The following is a 12,512-nucleotide window of genomic DNA, read 5'->3' as shown; positions in this document are numbered from 1 at the left end:
CACTAAGTTTGGAAAGGATCATCAGTCCAATCATCAACCCAACACCACCATGCCCACTAAACCAGGTCCCAAAGTGCCATGTCTACCCATTTTTTGAACACCTCCAGGGATGGTGACTCCACCACCACTCTGGGCAGCCTGTTCCAATGCTTGACTACTCTTTCCATGAAGAAATTTTTCCTAATATCCAGTCTAAACCTCCCCTGACACAGCTTGAGCCCATTTCCTCTTGTCCTATTGCTAACTACTTGGGAGAAGAGACTGACACCCACCTCGCTACAACCTCCTTTCAGGTAGTTGTAGAGCATGATAAGGTCTTCCCTCGGCCTCCTCTTCTCCAGGCTAAACAACCCCAGTTCCCTCAGCTGCTCCTCACTAGTTACATTTTGGACATTCTTACCTGATTTCTGAACTATTATAATGCATCCAGGTCTTGTTTTTGTGTCAGCTGTTTTTGTTTGGTTGGTTTTTCTTTTAACTGCAAGGACTACAAGTTTATTTTTAGATTAAAGGTCTTCTTTTTTTCCAGACAATGCTCTTTTCAAGCTGCATAAAAAAATCAAAAGACTGCCAGTAAAGTCACAAAACTTGGCAGCAAGAAGCAAAAGTGGACACAAACAGTGTCTCTTGCAGAAGCTACAATCCAGGCACCACGGCATTCAGCTCTGCAGCCTGAACACAGCTCCGCTGGCCCGGCGCTCTGTCCTGCTCCCACTACTTGGCTCGTTCCTGAGCCATCAGAAGCACTTCCTTGCAGAAGACATCCCACTCTACATGACCACAAAGGTTGTTCTCAAACCTGACTCTTAACAGCACCTCTTCTAGACAGGGTTAATGAATACCCTGGCTGGTAATGTATTAGGTGAAGAACCTCCACGAGACTCTTTTCTTGGAGAACTGGGCCTCTTGGTGTCAAACCCCAGCACTAAAGCACTTCTTGGAGTGTGATTTCTCCCACAGCAGGAGCCACAGCCCAGGATTCCCCCGCCGCACAGCCGCTTCCTGGGGAACTCCAGCTTCCCGTGTGGGGACGGTTGCTTTCCAGAAGTACAGGTCTGAGCCTGAGCTGCAGATACCATTGTCTCTGCTGGGAACATCCAAATGCTCTGAGGTCCAAGGGAACCCTTTGGATAAGCCCAGCTGCAACTCACATCCACTGGAAATCATTCCTGCACCAGCACAGACATTTGGCACGGGCACACACCCCCCCCAGCCCCGGGGTGATGGGCTTTGCCAGTTTGGAGTTTCCTTGGGCAAAGCTGTCTGTGTTTAACCTTCCTAGGCAGACTTTCAGATTAAGTTGGTGTATACTGGGAAAGCAGAGCGTACAATTTGCCCCTTCCTTCCCCCCCACCCCCCGACATAATCATAGGCTGTCCCGGTGCCTGGAACAATTTAATGAATACCTTAGGATGAGTTTTGCTGTCAGATCATAATACCGCCTTTCACAAAAGCTCTTGCCACTGTCACCATCGCTGCGTCTGACACTGTGACAATGTGATGAACCCCCAGAGCTCTAGGTAGCAGTGCACTGATACGATAAATGTATTTATTCAACCTGCACTAACTACGCAGAGGAATATCCTCTCTGATGCCCATTCTTTGGCTGCATTTTTAGGATAAGAGATTAGGGAAAGGTATTTCATTATTCCCGACACAACAAAGTCACACTGTGAGCCTCTTTACTCATGTTTATGCAGGGCTAAAGCTCTGGTGATGCCATTGCACCCCGTATTAAACCACAGGGGTTTCACAAGACGGTTGCAGCATAGCCTTGAAAAAAAGGAAGAAAATGAGCCACGGAGAGAGACAGGAAGGATTGTGCCGTCATCAAACCCAGACTGCCTCCAACAGCACTTTTTTTTTCCTCAGCAGTCTGAGAACCCAGAAACCTGGAGCGAAGTTTCGGGTTTTCAGTGAAGCCCGTGCTGCTGGGAAGCGCTTTGCAGCTCGCTCCAGTTTTGAAACGTTGCGAGGTGATGGGCCAAGACCTCAGAGACGTGCTGAAAGGAAGAGCTCAGAAAACACACTTCCATGAGACTTGAAGAAGAGCACGCAACGTGCTGAGGGCAGAACCACGCTCCCTGACACCCAGAGATACCCCTGTCGTGGCACGTGCTAAAAAGACACCGATCCTTGGGTCTTTATGTAGAGAAATCCAGGGCTGACTCAGGTTGGTAGGAGAAGGAGAAGGTAAATGGTGAGACCCTGCTGCACATTGCAGGGGTGGTTTTGCAGAGCCGTGTGCGCAGCCCGGCTGGAGAATTCCCTGGCGCAGGGATACCCTCGAGGAGAGCCCAGCTGCTGTCAGGGCTCCCAGGTGGGCTGCTGCCCTCCCCACCTCCGCCCCGGGCAACAGCCCTGCTCACAGCGTCGCTCGGGCACTACCCAAGCCGTCGGCATCTTTAAGAGACACCACAGGACCACACTGAGTAGAGGTGGAAACCGCACCCTGGGGTGGACGAGCCCTGTTTGCAGACTCAGCCTTTTCTCCTGCCTCCTCCTTTCATGGTTGCAGCTAGGATTTTCACTGCTTGGGTAAATCTCCAGCCTCACTAGATTCAATCACTCCAGCTGGTTTTAGCTGTTCCTGTTGCTTCCTTTCAGCTAGTGATCCCTTCCGCAGCCTCCTGAGTAACAAGCTGTTTATTTATTTATTTATTTATTATTAATTACTTTGGGCATTTGGGAGATTTCCCTTAACTGAATCAACACAGCATCATTCTTACAAGTACTTCCCCAGAGTGCGTAGATGGGTAATACACTGGTGGAGCAGGCTGGACCACTCGACAGCTTCACTGTCTGACAGCTGAAACAGGAGAGGGTCTGAATCAATTTCTAGTCTGGTTTTCGAGCATTTATTCCTTTGCCACTGCACCACACACTTGCAAAAATATCGCACTTCTGTTTTCATACAGAAATCTAAAACTTCCTCGCCACTGAAAATCAACTTTTTTTAAGTACTCTGGGCCGCACCAAGATATTCCAGTGGCAGGAAAACCAAGATTTTTTTTGTGTTGGAAAGGCTAAACTAGCAACGCTAGATTAGTTCATGCTATGTTAGGACTACCCTCCTTCCTTGGGATTTGGAGATGGGAAGATTTGTGGTGGGGGAAGGACAGTTAAACAGTGAGTATGAGGCATATGAAAGCAGAGAGAGTAACCAAGTGAAAATGACCCAATTTTCTACTGATTTGTTCGATGAGGTACTGCAAGTAATTTTTTTTTCTTGTGCTATTTATGGGATTTCCCTCTTCTACCATGGTCACTGTGGTGTAACATTAATTTGTTTATACAACCCCTGAGTTGCACATATAGACCCAGATGTTACTTTAGAACCACTACACTTGGGGAAGATCTTCTAAAACCTGCACATTAAAACTTCATGGAACAGTGATTTTTTACCATAACACTAATGGGGCCTCCTTCAGAGAAGGGCACAACGCTAACTGTCCTGCCACGAAGAGGCGGTTGCTCAGCCCTGATGATGCTCTGCTCCCCTTGAATCTGCAATTAGGCTTCAACCTTGTAACGTGCTTGCTTTAACCGTATGTTCCATTGCTTCCCTTCATACCACGCACCAGAAAAAGAAATTTATGTTTGGTTTAATATTGGATTTAATTAAGATAAACCTAAGACATGAGGAGCTCGAGAGCATGGTAGAAAGTATAAAACAGCATGTATTTATTGCATGTAGTCCAAATATTAGTTTACTTCCAAAAAAAAAAAAAAATCTGCATTTTTCCTACAGCTTATTTTGTGGCTTAAAATTGGTAAAGATCAAACCTCTGTAAGTATTTACAGCAGCAACGTAACTTCTTTGTAGCCTAATGTATCATATACAAAATACTACTCGAATCCTGAAAGGGTATTAAAACTCTGGGTGTGAGATGTCCAGAAATTTAACTGCATCTCAGCCCATATTAACTTTATTTCTACAATATAAAGCAGAATAACATTTTACAGAAATTCCTATAATGAATGAAGCTGTCCTCCATGAAGTGTTTGTTGGTTGAAATTACAAACAACAAAGTAAAAATACTTGTAGATGTATTTTAGGCTTAACAGATTAATTCACAGCCTTGGGGAACTTCACCTGTTCTGTCCGAGTGGGAAGCTGAGGGCAAACATTTATTACAACCCAGCAGAGTGTATTCTGACTTTAAGTTGTATTTAAACAAAACAATAAAAAAAAAGACCTTTTGTACTTGTTGGTTACAGAGAGGAACAGCCATGAATTTTATTCAGCCAAGGATATTCTTCCGCTTTTCGTGCTTCATGTGCTTGCAAAGCTCAGCAGAGACCTTTGATAAATCGTTGCTTTTAACCAGCAAGTTCATTATATTGGAAGCAAACATTAAACCAGTAAATGTTGTACCTTTTATGTCATATTTCAGCTTCCACATTTTGCGTACTGGGCACTGAACAAAATCTGACCACATTCCTGAAGGCAGAAGTAAATTCACTGGTATTTCCCCCATAGAGCTTCCTTTTACAGAAACAGCATCAGCGAGATCTGAAAATGCTTCTAAAGCTACTCCTTAACTTTAGGGAGGAAAAGAGGGCCAAAGAACAAGACAACAGTATTTCTGTAAGCAGCAGTAAGCCCAGTATAGTAAAATTTTAGTGTACAGAGTACTGTGACATGCACAGTATAAATTAATTCATTTGGCCTCATGACTCTTTCTTGGATTTTTTTTTTTTGTAGCTTGTAGTGAAAATTTAACAGCATCGTTACATTCATGTGCCACTGCTACAGCAGGTTTGGACCTCCTAGCACTCTTGCCAACCACCCCTACCTCTAATAGCAAACTTCTAAGGAATATGGAAGAGCAGGTAATTTCCTTCCTTTACAATTCCCTTTAAATATTGACACAGAGGCTGGCACTATCACAGCACATCTTCCTTGCTGTAGTACAGTGGCAAAATGCAGTGATGCAAATTAGTCAAATTACCTTCAAAGTAATCTAAAATACCTTACCTGAGGCATGGATGTAACAGTCATTAACAGTTTAGCACTTGTCTGGTACTGGATGGACAGTAAAGTTAGAAAAAAATGACGTGCCAAGTGCTCTTTTAGTGCACTGTGAACTGGCACCGAGTCAGGTTGCATATGTGTTTAACATCCTGTACACACACAAACACTTTGGTCTCCTAACTGATTTGAAGAGTTGAATTTCATTCCTTATGGGGGAAAAAAGTCATAGAATCATAAAATCGTTTAGGTTGGAAAAGACCTTTAAGATCATCCAGTCCAACCATTAACCTACACTACCAAGTCGACACTAAACCAATCAAGGGTAGACTAGACTAAACCATGTCCCAGAGTGCCACGTCTACCTGGTTTTTGAATGCCTCCAGGGATGGTGACTCCCCCACCTCCCTGGGCAGCCTGTTCCAATGCTTGACTATCCTTTCCGTGAAGAAATTTTTCCTAATATCCAACCTAAACCTCTCCTGGCGCAGCTTGAGCCCATAGTCCTCTTATTTGGCTATTCTAGAGAGTTTTGTTTGTCAGCACTAATGCATGGTTTAGTGCTTAGTCTCTGCTGCCTTCAGTGTCCTGCTGCACTCCAAGCAGAGGAGAAGCAGCCCTAATTTATTGTCTTAGAAACTACATTCTTACACTGTTACCTCGAAAATGGACTCAAAATTGATCTTGGGTACTTACTGTAAGTCCATTTCGGAGAAAGCGCCATATCCATGCCCTAGACACTTCTCACCTGCCTCCTTTTCTGCTTGGAGAAGTGCCCAAAAGCCATTCTTCCCCCCGCCAAAGCCCAAGTGGGAGCGGAGAGTCCTCACCAGGGAGAGCTGGGCTCCCCCTGCCCTCCCCAAAGCAAAGATCCAACAGGCCTCGGAAAAAGGGGGGGACACCTGCCCCTCTGGTTACTGAGACAAGCCTCCAGTCAGAAGGTTTCTTCAAAGTATCTTTGTAACGAAGAGGGCTGGCAAGGAGGAAAAGAATAAATAACAAAAACCAGAGGGCAGAGCCCTGCCGCCAGGCACAAATATGCCCCACTCTCTCCCTGTGCTGCAACAAGCCCGAGCACTCACTGTAAGAAATATATGGACCTTCATCCCACAAAGAAAAGCTGAAAAGGTTTCCCAGCGAGCATGGAGCCAGAGAGGTGAACTGCAGTTAATCTCTGGTGGTGTACCTGACCTTCTAGTTCCACCTGATGTTCAGAGGCTTTTGTTTCTAAAGCGCAGACAGCAGTTCTTGACACATGGGGGCTTTCAGGCTATTCTTTTTGACCCTCTGAATGCTCAAAACCAGAGCAAGTACAGAATTAGCACACGTGAGAGTTGCGAAGAAATCCTGAACTCCCTTTCAACCGGTTGGTCTTGAACTTTGCAAGACCGCATTTTATAAAGATCTTTTTTCCTGCATTGACAGCTACTCTACATTTAGAATTTTGTCAAAATTATTATAAAACATTTATTGACAGTAGCAATAAACAGAACAATTTTTTTGTAAACAGAAATTAAAGCAAAAAATGGCTTTAAGCCATTTTTGACCAGTCAGCTGTACAAAAGCTTAAACAAAGCAGCAATCAGGGAGGTTGAGTTTGGAAGAATCCACACTGAGTTCAGGAGATGTCATGCCTTATTAGATTACCAAAATAAGCTGTTATTGTCTTCAGTTTGTTATTGAGAAAATTTTGTTCTATTTCAACTTTCCCCCCTGGACCTGCTAAGGAAGCCACCTGAAAAACAAAGAACAAAAAGCAAATCAATCAATGCACAGGAAAAGAGGCAGACCCCCAAACCTTTTATTCACATGAAATATCATGTAAAACACATCTTCGGCTCTGTTAATACTGGTGACAGCATTCCTTGTCACCTAATGCCTCTGCTCATCTTTCAATGTTTCCTTTTACTCACAGAAGTGGTTTGTGGCTTTCTTGTGACTGAAAAATCCGCCTCACCCCAAGCCATGAAAATAAGAGGACTTCAGAAGTAGAGCTAGTCATCATTTCACATGCTGTGCTGAGGCGAGAGATGCTAGACTCGGCTTTGCAGGGTACTTGGCATTTGAGACACCCAGCTGCGGCAAAAAGCAAGCTGTAAACTGTGCCTTGAAGGTGTCAAACCCCAAGTTTTGGGGGAAGAGTAAAACCAAATCCTGGAATTAGGAAGCATAAAGGTTGCACTGAAGAGTGGGGGGAGGGAAACACCCCAAACAAAAGCAACCCCAAAACCCCAAACAGGCAGAAAAGCTCACAAAACCCAGAGTTTTTTGTTGTTGCTATTGCAACCAAAAAAAATGCTGTCGTGTGCACTGGAGTCTGGGGCAGTGTTGAGCGCAAGGCTGCGGGCAGGTGAGTAACTGGGCAGCTGAGTAACTGCAGGCAGTGAGAGCCCGTCAGGCAGCACTGGTCCCAGCTCTCATGTTTACGATCAACGGAGTGCGAATTTCACCGTTCATGCTCTGTTGACTGAGCCCGGTGCACACCTTTAATGCTTAATGATTACAGACAAGACAACGTTTTGCAGCGAACTTTGAAATTTGGACTGGAGCACGCAATACTCTCTCCTCTCCTGTTCCTACTCACGATGCCTAGTACCACTTTGAGGGACGACAGCCATACAGGCTACTGATTTCTCACCAGGACAGACTGCACAGCCAGAAAGAAGAGAACACCACCAAAATTGAGCGCTGACTGCTTCCCCCCAACCCCATCACGGACCCCGAAGACCTCTGCTGCAGTGAGGGTCCGTGCTCCACAGCAATTTCTGCTCCATGCTGCTCTTTTCCCTGCCTGTTGCAGGAAAACTATTGCTATAGTTCCCTATGCAGGCAAACTTCCTGGGCAGACATAAAGTGATCAAGGTCAACACGTCTGCTGTAGATTTTAACTGATCTTTGAACGAAGAAGTCCATGTTGTTAGCAGCTGAACCTTGAAGTTCAGGTTGCATTATTAACGCTTCTAAACTCCTTTGGGACTTGACTCTGTAGTGCAGGTTTAAATATAAACATGCTGAACTTCCTCTATTTTACTGTAAGTAAAAAAACAGCCTACTATCAGGAGGAAATAACAGGTTAATCTAAATTATACTTTGAACCTTTATTGACTTGCCCAGAAGATTACCACACTTATCTAAACGAAGCATTTTTACTTTTCTGTTTTGGTTTTTTTTTTTTCCCCTTTTCATTTTTTTGTTTCTGCAGACAAAACCAAAAGCATGAGCAGTTTCTTCATCCTTCAATTTAATGGTAATAGGAAAAAAATCTCCACGTTCTTGTCAAAGAGGAACCTGCCACTTAAGTAAAAAAGCAGAAGCTGGCTGACTTATAAATAGCACAAGAATCTGAAATTGGCAAGTGATCAGGAATGCTAATTTTACGACTTATCTTTTCTTACTTGAAATCCTAAAAGCAGTTAACATTGTGGGGCGATCCACGTTTTTTTTTCTAGGAAGACGCTAACTTTGTACTTCTAATTTATTATGGACAAAAGCTGGAATGTCCCTCCCAAAAAGCATTAGAGCCTTTGCACTTTGTAGCTAGTGTTAAGTATTCTAAAATATTAATTGGTTTAGTCAATATAAGAATATTTAAATTACTGCCTCATGGTTACATACTCCTGCTTTCAGGGCACAATTTGTGTCACTGGCATATCTAGGTATGACTAACGCATTGATATTAAACACAAGTGTTTACTGAATATTTCTCTTAGAAGACCAAGTAAAGCAAAATGCTCCGTCTGTAACACAGGCAAATGCTGCTCCTTTGCTGAGGGGTGGTGTCCACCAAAGGACTCCCAAGAAGTTACATATGCTGTGTCTAGTCTCAAAGCGTTAAATCCAGGATAACTAAGACTAATTTCAAATGACTACTAAAAGTATTCAATAAACCCAAAGGTGACAACAATCTAAATAAGCGCGTGGGTGTAAGCTCTGCAGGGATGGATCCCGCACCGCACGCTCCTCAATGCCCCCTGACATTCAGAGGAGAGAAACGCAAATACTCTGCAAGGATGCTTATTTGTAAATCGCTGGAGGTTGCACATTTAATTACATAGGAGTTGCCAAGTTTTCCTCGGAAGGGCTCAGTCAGCTATGACAGCATAACGAGGGAAAGCTGCCACACACCAAGCTTCGGAAAGGTGCCAGCTTGGCAGAAGGATGCCCTCTAAAAATAACAGCAGACTAAGGAATGATGCCTGGAGAAAACCAAAGGTGCTCACTTATTTTTAGAAGTACCAACACGCATCTCCTGTTTTTGCAGTGAACTACAATGGTGAGTATGGAAAGGGTTCTTAATTTCTTTTCAAAATTGGACTAGTCCAAAATTGTTCATTTTGCATTTTCCTGTGCAAATACAACAATTCCCTGCTGGCAACTCTCCTTATCCTGGTTTGTTCTTTAGCCCAAACCCACGTACTCGGGGGAGGAAACTATTCCCTCCTTTGCTGCGCTGGGTAATTCCACACGTGCCACACACCTCCCCGGGCAGAGGCAAAGGATGCAGCTTCAGTTAATGCCTCCCTGCGTCCCTCTCACCTGGATGCTTCATCCTTCAGTTCAGCGACTGCTAATGGAAATAGTCCACAGCCACAGAGCATTAAAAAGGCAGCCATCAGGTGTGGTCTCAAGTTTAAAATAGGAGACAACAAAAAAGAAGTAAAGAGGGAAACAAACATGGGAGATTACTTCAGGAGCACAAGTTGCTTAAGGTGCAAACTTGCTTTATATTGTTCAGGTGTATTTTTGAACTCAGGAGGTTTTCCTGCTGGCCTTGCAGGTTCTTTTTTATCATACTGAAATTCCTTCAGTAAAGTAACTTCCTATCTGTTCCAGCCATGAACTAAGGTAACCGTGGATAAAAAGTTTGTCGTCATTTTTCCCCCTCCAAGAAACTTTTCTGGGGTATGAGAAATACAAGCTTTTTGGCGTGATAGGCAGCCACACCTGGACACTGTGATTCATTTCATTTTACAGAACACTAGTGAAAAGAGGAACCCTCTCCCGCCACAATGAACCTAAAGGCGACGGGGCAAAAAAAAAAATCCCAACCCACTTGGAAAAAAAAAAAGGCAATGGTATTCTTTACACTGAACAGAATAAAACAAAATGCTCTCAGGCAGCTTTTTTCAAAATGTACAGGTCTGCAGGCGAATTATGCCACTGCCACGGCAGTGCTGCCACCCTTTGACAGGCCAGAGATTTTTTTTTTTTTTTTTTTTTGAGGTGGGCAAACTACAATTCAGTATTCAAGTGCTACAAGCTTTAGGAAGACTGAAGTCCAGAAGTGCCACTCTGGCTTGGTGTATGCTGGGAGTATCTTCTGGCTTTATCAAGGACAGAGAACAGATTTAAAGTGGGCTGCTTAAAAGCAGCCAATATTAACACAATACTCACAGCTGAAGCGTATGCAATTACATTCACTTAGAAATGATCAGCCTGCAAAACACATCAACCCGCAGTCTTTTACCTGCCAACTCCCCTAATACCCAAGCATCTTAAAAATACAATCAAATTAATCTGAGTTCATCTCCTGGCCTCTCACTCCCTGCTTTGCTCACTGTTATATTTACTCCTAAATAAACACGACATTGCTTGGCAGGTCCCATTTGGCTATGTCTCCAGTCTAAAATCATAGCTAAATGAACAGGGCCAGTGGTAGTTTTACTAGTCAGCCTCCCATCAAATTTCTTAATTCACAGAGGTTACCATATATTCTTTTATTAAACTGATCTCTCTGGAATGATCTTCTGTTCTCTGAATGACACCAGATAGAATTAAAATAAATAAATAAATGAGTTTTACCCATCTTTACACTCCCTTCATTGATCAGTCATTTGTAACAACCGGACTTTCAAAAACAGAAACACAGCAAACATCTTCCCATTCAGGCAAGAGACCTGCAGACAGAATAAGGCTTTGGTGTCTAACTCTAGATTCTCTCAAAATGGATGATGAAGGTGAGTTGGGAACAAAGGCAAGAAAAAAAGAAAAGTACCTGCATGATGTGTATTTTTTGTATGACTATCAAGGTCAAGAGCACTTTGCTTAATTCTGGGCTCAGGGAATCACTCTGCACGCTAGACAAGGAACAAAAGGTAACTCGTATCTTCTTGTGTTTGGAGTATAAGCCAGGTCTGAGACACCAACATTTAGGACAACAAAACCTCCAACAGCAGCGAAATTTCATTAAATTAGGTATAGCTATCACAAACAACAAAAACGCAAACACCGGCCTCCAAAACCCAAAAAAACCCCAAACTCAGGAATCCATCCAATTCATAAAGTTTTGCACCGGTCATCAAATCTTCAAATAGTAAAGATGCAGACAAAGTTTTCAATACAGAAAGAGGAAGAGTTCTGAAAAGTGACTGGTTTAAAAAAAAAAAAGGAATTCTCAACAGTGCATAAAGACTAACATAAACCTTTCTGTCTCACACCCTGCTTCAGTTTTTAGAAACACAGTATCTTGAGTGAATAAATGCAGCCCATGAGATGTTCCTAGGGGGGACTTGTTACAAACCTGTACACCACCAAGAAGACTGCCAGTAGGTCGGCTCATGATGGATGGAACTACAGCTGGCTGGTAACAAATAAATCACTAGCTAAAGTGGAGAGAGGCTGCCAATTTGCATTACGATCCCAGTTTATATAGTTCCAGTCAACCAGTAGAAATCACGCGGGAGAATACCATAAATAATATAGATAGAAAAGCATATGCCTGTGAACACCTTGCTCGTGCACAGCATTTATCACTCCCCACCGGATCTCCCACGCAGCTGTGAAATGTTGCACCACGTCCACCACACAGCTACTCTCATGCAACACATCCTCCCAGTGCTGCTGACGTTGCATCCCCAAGCAGCACGCCCGCTGTCCCGTCCAACAGACCCAGACTCCTCAAAAGCTGGATTGGCTTCCCCCCTCAGCAAGGCTCAAAGAACACAGACATTTCTGAAAACCCTTTCATCTATCAGAGTGATGTGGTCATGGAGAACATAGGCTGCAGTGTTATAGTCTTGACTAACATTTGAAAAAAACAAAACAAACCAGTCTTGACTGAAAGTTAAAAGACAGAACGAGATTGTTCTTTGCACAGGCTTAAGTTAAAACCCTTGAGGTGCTCTCTAAAGTCTTAAGGACAATGAAAAACTCCTCCTGCAGATACTGAGCAGTGAGTTATCTGCAGCCATCTAAAAAACACCCCATCAACCTGACAATGTTTTGCCTGTCATGCCTTTCTGCTCATAATTTTAAACGCAAGTGTCTTACAGAATCATAGAATAGTTTGGGTTGGAAGGCACCTTTACAGGTCATCTAGTCCAACCCCCCTGCAAAGAGCAGGGACATGACAGACAGTGATTCAAAGTCTGGTTATAAATATTATTCTTCAGGAGTCAATAGTGCTCGACAGTATTTTAGATCTTCCTCAGTGACCTGGACAATAGGAGACTTGGAACCTCAGCAAGTTTGTGGATGTCTGTCAAATTTACAGAATTATGGTTGACATGGACAGCAATCAACAATTAACAGTTCTCTT

The 12,512-nt window shown here is 43.5% G+C and overlaps 1 protein-coding gene across 1 annotated transcript in view; it reads right to left on the bottom strand.

Annotated features, from left to right (window-relative positions):
• Positions 1-6,593: 6,593 nt before the first annotated feature.
• The window catches only part of TGS1 (trimethylguanosine synthase 1), a 28,864-nt gene continuing 22,945 nt past the window's right edge, over positions 6,594-12,512 (bottom strand). The window contains exon 13 of the mRNA XM_075706032.1: positions 6,594-6,710. Coding sequence (XP_075562147.1) covers positions 6,594-6,710 — 117 coding nt within the window. The remainder of the gene's footprint in view (positions 6,711-12,512) is intronic.

This window comes from Pelecanus crispus, chromosome 2, assembly GCF_030463565.1.
Source record: "Pelecanus crispus isolate bPelCri1 chromosome 2, bPelCri1.pri, whole genome shotgun sequence".
Lineage (NCBI taxonomy): Eukaryota > Metazoa > Chordata > Aves > Pelecaniformes > Pelecanidae > Pelecanus > Pelecanus crispus.
Note: the sequence above shows the minus strand (reverse complement) of the source record. Positions and strands in the feature narration are given on the sequence as shown.